The sequence below is a fragment of the Oncorhynchus masou genome, chromosome 1, assembly GCF_036934945.1.
Source record: "Oncorhynchus masou masou isolate Uvic2021 chromosome 1, UVic_Omas_1.1, whole genome shotgun sequence".
Lineage (NCBI taxonomy): Eukaryota > Metazoa > Chordata > Actinopteri > Salmoniformes > Salmonidae > Oncorhynchus > Oncorhynchus masou.
In genome coordinates this window covers 77,867,122-77,877,944 of record NC_088212.1, presented here as the reverse complement: position 1 = coordinate 77,877,944, position 10,823 = coordinate 77,867,122, and the positions used below count along the sequence as shown (strand labels likewise).

The 10,823-nt window shown below is 41.4% G+C and overlaps 1 protein-coding gene across 1 annotated transcript; it reads left to right on the top strand.

The window, feature by feature from the left end:
* Window positions 1-1,758: 1,758 nt before the first annotated feature.
* LOC135551159 (AKT-interacting protein) lies at window positions 1,759-10,133 on the top strand. The gene is made up of 10 exons (XM_064982538.1): window positions 1,759-1,951; window positions 2,868-2,965; window positions 4,279-4,490; window positions 4,828-4,892; window positions 5,205-5,305; window positions 6,826-6,914; window positions 7,632-7,730; window positions 8,406-8,513; window positions 8,702-8,762; window positions 8,997-10,133. The coding sequence occupies exons 2-10, from the start codon at window positions 2,918-2,920 to the stop codon at window positions 9,102-9,104; spliced, it is 891 nt and encodes a 296-aa protein (XP_064838610.1). The 5' UTR covers window positions 1,759-1,951; window positions 2,868-2,917; the 3' UTR covers window positions 9,105-10,133.
* Window positions 10,134-10,823: the final 690 nt, after the last annotated feature.

Genomic DNA, 10,823 nt, shown 5'->3' with positions numbered 1-10,823 from the left:
ATTAGGTATGTGTGTGGCAACATCCAAACTTTTTCCCAAAAGATATTATCAATAAATCCATTCCAATGAGGCATGACATAAGGTATAGATACAACATCCTGCTGAAACAAGGTTCGTATCGCTCTGTCGTTGAATGGACCAAAAGAGAAACAAATCTTTCCTCCTGATGAGTCAACAGGGTCAATAGAAGGTAGGCTCTGAGGGTCAGGTCTTGACACGTTCCTGAATAACAGAGCAACACCTGATGGAATGGCGTCTAAAACAATTGCAAAATCTTTAGGTGTTACAGGGACCTTGTAAAGTGATAAGAATTCCTTATAACTGATTAAAAAGACCCTCTGCATTTACCAGTTGGCTCACCAATAGGATATTATTTCAGAACCAATATTCTAAAAACAAAGAAGTATTTTTATACAATATATCCCGATTATTACATATATAATATCTGTGTGGAGAAAAATTGCGTTTATAAATTAAGGACCATGTCAAGAAAACTTGCCTATGAAAAGCAGAAAATTTCACTGGAATTTTGTCAATATTATAATTGCAAAATAACATTAAGTTAAGGCCACCAAAAGTAGAGTAGACATGATGAGGAGTAAAATTCCAGATAGAAGTGGGTCTTAGGAATTGTTTTATCCAATTGATCTTAAAAGTATGATTTAAAGTAGTAAAGTCCAGAAAATTCAGTCCACCATTCTCGTAAGTGTTCATTACAACAGTTTTCCTAATGAAATGGGTACAGTTTCTCCAAAGAAAGTTGAAGAGCAGCTGGTCTATCTCCTTGCTTATTTTACAGTCAATATATAAAGATTAACCATTTGTACATTAACCATTTGTACCAGTTACATCCACCTGATGGAATGGCGTCTAAAACAATTGCAAAATCTTTAGGTGTTACAGGGACCTTGTAAAGTGATAAGAATTCCTTATAACTGAGTAAAAGGACCCTCTGCATTTACCAGTTGGCTCACCAATAGGATATTATTTCAGAACCAATATTCTAAAAACAAAGAAGTATTTTTATACAATATATCCCGATTATTACATATATAATATCTGTGTGGAGAAAAATTGCGTTTATAAATTAAGGACCATGTCAAGAAAACTTGCCTATGAAAAGCAGAAAATTTCACTGGAATTTTGTCAATATTATAATTGCAAAATAACATTAAGTTAAGGCCACCAAAAGTAGAGTAACAATGCGTGGATAAAGTGTCTGAAATATGATTCGCTGACGTTCTATCACTTTTTAAATCATGCTGTTATGCCGCATTCAGGTACTAGTCGGAAACTAGGCGCTCTATTCAATTCAAGAGGCTTTATTGGCATGGGAACATGTGTTAACTGCCAAAGCAAGTGAGGTAGATTATATACAGAAGTGAAATAAACAATAAAAATGAACAGTAAACATTACACCTACAGAAGTTTCAAAACAATAAAGAGATTACAAATGTCACATTTGTAATCTCTTTATTGTTTTGAAACTTCTGTAGGTGTAATGTTTACTGTTCATTTTTATTGTTTATTTCACTTCTGTATATAATCTACCTCACTTGCTTTGGCAGTTAACACATGTTCCCATGCCAATAAAGCCTCTTGAATTGAATAGAGCGCCTAGTTTCCGACTAGTACCTGAATGCGGCATAACAGCATGATTTAAAAAGTGATAGAACGTCAGCGAATCATATTTCAGACACTTTATCCACGCATTGTTAAAAGCCAATAGAAATATCCCTGGTGAATAGGAAACGCCCATCATGAGCTCTTAGATTGATTTCCGGTGTCTGTGAGATTGCTTAGCTAGCCAGTTACCCAAATAATTGCGGTGCACCTTTTTTTGTTTTGACCAGTGGTGATTGTAACGTCCTTTAAAACGCACATTTTGAAATTGTTCACATAAATGGGCAAGTTTTGAACAGGAACTTGTTGGAATTTTCGTCCAGGGAAGGTAAGCTGGCAACTGGATACTAGCTAGCTACCGTTAGCTTTCAAGCTATGTAACGTTAGCTGGTTAGTTTGCAAGGTGGTATAACTGGTTAGTTTGCAAGGTAGTATAACTGGTTAGTTTGCTAAGTGTGTTGTGAATAACGTTCCTTTCATTCGTTTATCGAGTCGTAAAGTGCCTTTTTCATTATGGAAAATATGCAACAATGCTAGATCCCCCATCGCAAATGAATATGTATGCTTGATTTATTATTGCAAACCTGGCGTTCAGCTAACAAACTGGACGTATCTTGTTAACGATCTAGCTAGCTACTGTAACTATATATAATCTTAACTAACTAGCAATGTGTTCAAAGTCATTTTGCATCATGAGTTGTCTGTGTAGAAACACGTGAACCAACACGGATACAATGTCAACATTGCTAGTTGGCATAGTAGTTAGCTAAGCAAAGATATTAGTTTACTAACTTGTCAACTGCTGTAGCCAACGGCAATAACAATGCGCTTTGGTAATATGTGAATAAAATAATGAATCTAACTAGGCTAACATTCAACCTCCATGTTAAACAACCATTAACACCAGTTTGGATTATTTCCCGGTGAGGTTTAAAGTGCTTGGCCTGGCAGAGACGTAACAGTTAGGCCTGTTTGACGTCATGACATGAATGCGGCACGTCTGTCTGAGCAGCAGCATGGTCCGTAGATCAGAGAGTCAGCAGCTGTCATTGAGTTCAGGTTGCCCCATTGTGTGTGTGCTGAACAGAGGGCCTCATCAGTCATTTGGTCTCGTGTGGCTCAGTTGGTAGAGCATGGCGCTTTCAACGCCAGGGTTGTGGGTTCGATTTGTCATGGGAGACCAGTACGAAAATGGCCCTAAATTAATAAAAATGTAACGTTTGTTCTGTCAATTCTACCCCCAGTGACGCTAGCGAATGGCACAGGCAACACTTGTTGTGGGACGGACAATTGAATGAACCTGAACCCATTCTGGAGCATGTCTACCAATACTGGTCGTAAGGTAAGGGAGCGCTCTTCCTCTTCTGCACTGAAAGCCAACTTCTGTCAAGTTCACCCAACACACAAGCGAGAAGAGAGACAAAAAAACAGGATCTTCAAAAGTTCCCAAAGAGACCCCCACACATTGAAAGTAAGGCTAGTGTGGTCTGTCTCCCTAACATTTTCCCACAAAGACAGCATGGCTTCCTTGAAGCTTTGTGCATTTTACACATGTTACCATCTGCCTTTAGTTTGAGAGTAATCTTGGAGGACTGGAATTGTGGCATGGGAATGTTTAACTTGTGGTGTCTTCTAATAACGCATTAGGCCTACTCATGCCTTTTCGCCAACTCCTTGCCAGGGACGGTCCTTTGCAATCTCATCCCGAAAGAGGGCTGTTTCAGGGTCGCCTTGTACTACCTGGTGCTCTGTAGTGCTGTGACGATACCATTATCGCAATATTTAAAAAATGAAGACACGAAGCCGACCGAACTCTTTGGTCCTTTAACCTGCTGTGTGTAAAATATTGACCAGAGCAATGGTGAACTTCTCAACTGTGCAGTGCATTTTGTTTTGTTTGCTAATTGCTAAGATTCAGATGGGTGAAAAGCTGTTTGCCATGCATCTGCTGTTATTGCCATTGTCTGTTGCCTGCATACCTCAATGACTTCGGTGAGAAAGGGAGTCACCAACTTCTAATTTAGCATACAGGCGTCACATTGGAGAAGTAGCTCTGCCTGTAGTAACATAGGTGTGACTACTCTCTGTCCTGCCTTGTCAGATGAATGGTTCACTCATTGCTCTGTGCCTCAAAACATTAATACTTCTACAACGTGGTTTGTTTAATGGCACACACTGTGAACCTGAATTCTTTCTGTAGTTGCAGAGATGGGCCTTGAGGGTTTGTTGCTGAGGTGTTCTTTTGCTTACAGGCATCCCTCCTGCTGTGAACTAGCCTATCCTCCCCTGTTATTCCCACTGAGCTAGCATTGGCAGGATATGATGCAGGCTGCATTTAGGGATGCTCTCTCACCTCCTGTGGAATGAGGAGTTTGATGCCAGTCAACTATGAAACCTGAGAGGTCGTCACCTCATGCCTATTTATTGCCCAGGGCTCAATATGTGCTCCCACTGCTGTCTGTTTTGTAGTTTGACAACAGAGCTTGCCTCTCTCTATGCAGATAAATGTAACTAACAGACTTGCTTGAAATTAGTCGTCTGCCTTGTCTCTTGTGATTCTGCAACATGATGAATAAAGTTTGGCAAAGTGGTTTCAATCTAAACATACATATATTGAGTTGTTAAATGCCTTTTGTTCACTCTTCTGCTGAGCAGAGATCTGATGGTGAGGAACAGAGTGGAGAGCAGCAGCAACAAAGAGCCAGTCCAGCCCGTCCTAGCTTTGGGAAGAAGCAGCTTCCCTCCATCCCCAAGAATGCAGTCCCCATCACCAAGCCTGCCTCTCCTGCCGCCACGGCCCAGTTGGCCAACGGAACACATGCCTCCTACGGTCCATTCTACCTGGAGTACTCGCTGCTGGCTGAGTTGTAAGTACTGGCCCCAGATCAGACTTTATTTTGGGTAGTGGATGTAGTTGACACACTGGCTCTGTTTGAATAGCTTTTAAAATGCGTCATTCCTCCCTCCTTTGCTAACGGTAATCACTGATCTTTGTGACTGGATAAGTGAAGGTAAGATTTGTTTTCACCAGTCCAACCATGTCAGATCATTGATTAGCCTACCTGAAGGAAAGGAAGCATGCATCTTTGATATATTTGAACCACTTATGTAATTAATTTAGAGAAGCTGTTGACGAAACCACACAATTTCCATGTCTATTTTCTGCTGCATTGATTTAATTCCATGTTACCTTGTGACCCACAGCACGCTAGTGATCAAGCAAAAACTTCCTGGAATCTATGTGCAGCCGTCCTACAAATCAGCATTGAGTAAGAGTCTAATTTTTTATTTGATTTAACCTTTATTTAACTAGGCAAGTCAGTTAAGAGCAAATTCTTATTCACAATGACGGCCAAACTCCGGGCGACGCTGGGCCAATTGTGCACCTCCCTATGGGACTCCCAATCACGGCCGGATGTGATGCAGTCTGGATTCGAACCAGAGACTGCAGTGACACCTCTTGCACTGAGATGCAGTGCCTTTGACCGCTGTGCCACTCGGGAGCCCAAATCTGTCATCCTGTTTGACTGCATAATCTATACATAACCTTTACAAAATTAATGATTTTCTCTTCTTTCCAGTGTGGTTCGGGGTAATTTTCATCAGACATGGCTTGTACCAGGATGGAGTCTTCAAGTTCACTGTGTATATTCCAGATAACTATCCTGATGGTGAATGTCCTGTGAGTACTTTTGTGGACCTGCCGTAACACTACAACACAGCTGTTTACACAAAATAAAGCAATTTCGTTGGCACATTTCAAAGGTTATTGTGTTCGTCTTTGCCACCAAAGCAGGAAATGCCGGAGACTGTGATTGGTTTGTGACCGTCATACAGTGCATTCGGAAAGTATTCTGATCTTTGACTTTTTCCACATTGTTGCGTTACAGCCTTATTCTAAAATATAGTGTTAGTTTTTTTCCCTCATCAATACAAAACAGGTTTACATTTTTTTGTGCAAAGTTTTATTTTGTATCAATATCACATTGACATAATTATTCAGACCCTTTACTCAATATTTTGTTGAAGTACCTTTGGCAGCGATTATAGCCTCAGTTCTTCCTGGGTGTGATGCTACAAGCTTTGTACACCTGTATTTGGGGAGTTTCTCCAATTCTCTGCAGATCCTCTCAAGCTTTGTCAGGTTTGATGGAGTGTCACTGCACAAATATTTTCAGGTCTCTCCAGAGATGCACTGTCTGGGCCACACAAGGACAGAGACTTGTCCTGAAGCCACTTCTGTGTTTTGGCTGTGTCATTGTCCTGTTGGAAGGTGAACCTTTGTCCCAATCTGAGGTCCTGAGCGCTCTGGAGCAGGCTTTCATCAAGGACCTCTGTACTTTGCTCTGTTCATCTTTCCCTTGATCCTGACAAGTTTCCCAGTCCCTGCCACTGGAAAAACATCCCCATAGCATGTCTGCCACCACTATGCTTCAATGTAGGGATGGTATTGGCGAAGTGAAGAACGGTGCCTGGTTTCCTCCAGACATGATGCTTGGCATTCAGGCCAAAACAAAAAGTTCAATCTTGATTTCAGCAGACCAGAAAAAATAATTGATGGAGCGCTGCAGAGATGGTTTTCCTTCTGGAAGGTTCTCCCACCTCCCTGACCAAGGCCATTCTGCCCGATTTCCTGTTTGGCTGGGCGGCCATTGCCAGGAATAGTCTTGGAACCACCCACCAAACTTCCATTTTAAGAATGGAGGACACTGTTCTTGGGGACCTTCAATGCTGCAGACATTTTTTGGTGCCCTTCACCAGATCTATGCGTCAAAACAATCCTTTCTCAGAGTTCTATGGACAATTCCTTCGACCCCCTCCCATGGCTTGGTTTTTGCTCTGACGTCAACTGTGGGACCTTATCTAGACTGGTGTGTGCCTTTCCAAATCATGTTCAATCAATTTAATTTGCTACAGGTGGACTCTAATGCGGTTGTGGAAAGCTCAATTTCGAGTGTCATAGCAAAGGGTCTGTAAAGGTATTTCTGTTTTATTTTTCTAAACCTGTTTTCGCTTTTTCATTGAGGTATTGTGTGTAGTTATTTAATCAAGTTTAGATTAAGGCTAATGTAACAAAATGTGAAAAGTTAAGGGTTTTTAATTCTTTCTGAATGCACTGTATGGTGGTACATTGAAATGTGGTGTTTTAGTACTGTTAGAATATTACATAAATACCATGTTTTCTCCTGTACCACCATTCAGAGAGTGGTGTTTGATATCCCAGTCTTCCACCCACTAGTGGACCCTGTTTCAGGAGAGCTTGATGTCAGGAGAGCCTTCACCAAGTGGAGGTCGGTACATGGCTTCTATGCCCAGATCATTACATCCAAATTAATGAGGGCGATTTGGAAATGGGTGTGTCTGGTACATGTGGCATGATATTTTTCCCGTTAGTGTACTGTCTGCTCCACCATGTACTAGCCACTACTACACACCCTTACACATCCCATGATAGGCTAAATGCAGTTACTACCTTTTGATCTATGATATTACTGCATCATGTTGTGATTGATATGTGCGATACAGTGCTGTGAGTTGAACTGTGTGGGGCTGTCTGTAGTGTGCCTTGGTTAGAACTGACATGCGTTACATCAAGGCCTGGTGTTTACTCTGCTGTTCCAGCTCTGTTCCTCGTGGCCTGTTTCTTCAGCTGGACAGTGACACAGCCTTGTAAGGTCTTCTCCTCTTAAACCTCAGTCTCGATCAGCTGAAGGTGGATTTATAGGAGCTCGGCACTATACCTTTTAATGAATGGGGAAAGTTGTCCATGACATTCTCACTGGAAACCTGTTTGTCATTATGGTGTATATGTCACTCTTTGGCTGTGCACTACTGGTGTTTGAGTAGTGCTACTGTTGGGAATTTCACTAGTCTGAGATGAACCTATGCACCATGGAATGCCTTTATGATACTTGTGTATTTACTGTGATTGGAGTTGTATTTGGTTTGCCATTATGTTGAGAGAATCGTAAATGTCTCCTGTCTCCTGTCTCCCTGTGGACATGAAGGCGTAATCACAACCACATTTGGCAAGTCCTGATGTATGCACGCACGGTGTTCTACAAGATCAACACTATGGAACCACTCAACCCAGAAGCTGCTGTGCTGTAAGTCTGTACTTGTTCACTTTATCCTCACATCCTTCTCTTCCTTCTGTACATGGAAACTGGGCCACGTGTACGTATGTGACCTGGGTCAGTTTATATAGGTCAACAAGCAAGCTATTTGTGTTCCTATTGTGTACTGTAAAACTTAAATTAATAGCCCACACATTTATTTGCTTTAATCACTGAACCCAACCAGTGCTTATTAGAGACGGGCTTCTGTTTATTTGAGCCAGGTGTGTATTTCTTTAATGCACAAAATGTTGAAGACTACCACACTTAATTGTGACCAGTATAAACATAACAAATCTATCGCAGATCATGCACCCCCCCGATTTGGCACTTCGGCACCATGGAGAGCTTGAATTTGATGTTTATTTTTGATGGCGAGCAATGTTTTTAATGCACGTGACTGGGATTATCAGAGCTGTGTCCATGGTAACTTCGTAAACAATGAATTTAGACCCATCGTTTATTTGCTGAAATGTGTCCCGATGCCCAGCTACTAAAAGGGACAGGCGGCTGTTTGAGAGTGTTTAATTGAAATGTTGAGGTATTCTGTTAGGAGTATTAAAAAAATCTTAATTCCCTGAGCTAATTAGATTGGCCAGGTGGGGGCAATTATCACTCCACACTGTATTGACTGGCGAATTGTTTGTGTAATCATGTTTTTGTCAGGTACGACAAGGATGTGCAGTTGTTCAAAAGCAAGGTGATAGACAGCGTCAAACTATGCAACAGTCACCTCTTCGACCAGCCCAAGATGGACGATCCTTATGCAATAAGGTTGGTAGTAGGAAATGCTCCTCATTCCTGGAATTCCATTACTCATTACTCATAGCTCATGAACAATCTGAACATTCAGTCTTTACATTTTTTTTGTTTTTATTAAGAAACCTGCAGCATATGAAAGGAGATGCAATAAAGGGTTGAGAATTGTTTCCTTTTGGGGGTTTTTGTGCTTAATTTTCCAGTTTCTCTTCATGGAACCCAGCAATCCACGACGAGGCGAAGGAACGGATGTTCTCACACAAAGTGAGTTTTCTAAACCCCAGTAGTGTGCTTTTCAGACTAATGTAAAAGGACAAAGCACTGAGTCTTGTCTGCTTTTGCCCAAGGAGTCAGGTTCCCTCTGAGCTCACTCTCCCAAAAGAGGCTTGTTTTACCCCAATGAGAACCAGCAGGGCTGTGATTGGTGAAGCTGTGTGAGCTGCCATTTGTTTCCATGTGCTAGCTGACCAGTGTGGTAATGCGTTTCTGTTATTCTAGAGACGGCCTGAGGATCACCACAAGGGGCTGCAGGTGTCAGGACTGTCTTGGGTGAAGCCCGGATCCACACAACCCTTCAGCAAAGATGACAACCCTCCCCAGAGCTGAGCTAATCCTACAGTCCTAGTCAGCAGCCACTAGAGGAAGATGCAGAGCAGAATGCCACAGACTAGCTTCAGCCGCCGTGTGAATAGGAACTGAACAAGTTGAATGGACTTAATTTTACGTTGCAACACTTGCGCTCAGCTTTAAAAGCATTATAGGCATCTTGTGCTCAAACAGCTATAGAACTAAAAATGTGTATATTATGTAAGTAAATCAACAGTGATAACTGGTTGTCTTAGTAACACAGACTACAATGCAATCAGAGCTTTTCCCTTTATTTTCCTCTCTGCTCTTTGCACATGCTTGGGTTTGGTCTATGAAGATAACCACTCAAAGCTGGTTGAAAGGTGAGAATATAAATCAGCATTAATTATAGGTATACTGTATGGGTGGACTATGGATTCATGACTGCTTGTTAAGGTGGGCTCAGGACAGTTATTGTTTATTATTGGGACTGACAATGGACTCTGACCTTGGGTGTTCTTTTTCCCCCAAACATTTGACTGAAATCAAATTAGAGCAACACTACATTTTTGGGGTATGGGAAATGTGCGTTCTTTTGGATTACGGGTTAGTGTCTTATATTTCTCTTTACTGTGTAAACTATAGGTAAGATGGATAATATATATTGCAGACTGAGCAGCAGGCAAGTGTGGTTTTAATTAATATGCTAAGTTAAATAATCATATCCATCTTTACGTTGCTTTTAATTCATTTTGAATATTCTATTTAGCCTTATTGAGCTGATTTTAAAGGTTTGTGTAAATATAAAATATGGGAATGGCAGCCCTCCACAGACAACATTGTTTTGCTCAAAGCTGTTGGATACTTGGCACAATTTATATAGCTGGGAAATGATGTAAACACATGCTGCCGTCTGGACTGTTGACTTTGGCAAAACAATGTGTACTATACTTCTCATTTTACCTTTCTTATATGGAACCCAATCCTCAGTGAACAGTTTGTGCTGTATAGGCAATGAGTTTCGAACGCTTTTTTTTGAACGGAAATAAACACGACAATGCATACCAATGACTGTATATATGTTTATTTATTTAACCCTTTAACTAGGCAAGTCTGTAAATAATTGGTTCTTAACTATGACGGCCAAACCTGGGACGACGCTGGGCCAATTGTACGCTGTCCTATGGTACAACCTGGAATCGAACCAGGGTGTCTAGTGACGCCTCAAGCACAGGTGTAGTGCCTTAGACTGCTGCGATGTACATGTATGTTGTGATTTAGGTTTGAGCTAAGCACTGTTTTCATTGGACTAGCTGTGGCGATCTAAGTAGCCTTTATTAATCACAAGGGTGTGGGTCATGTTGGATTTCCTCACTGAGTGATTTAAACGGTAGATGGGTTACTTATAGACCAGGGGTATTCAACTCTTAAAGGCACTTAATGGTCAATCTGATATCTGCATTGGTCATGTAGCATTTATGGTGATATGCCTCTTCAGAAGCCAGGGTATTCATAGTTCCAGAGCTGATGTCAAGGAAGCGAGTTGTATTTAATACAGGACCTCCCGCCCGACCTACGGTCAACCGATCATGTCAATGCTGAGCAATATGGAGCCCACTTCATTGTTACAAAATGTGAGCCGCAGGGCAATGTACAGAGCTCAACTTGGCCTCTACGTGACTCCGCAAATGCGTCACACCATCCATCAACCACATTTTCAGATCAAGCATACATTTGCTCTAAGTAAATTAACTGGAG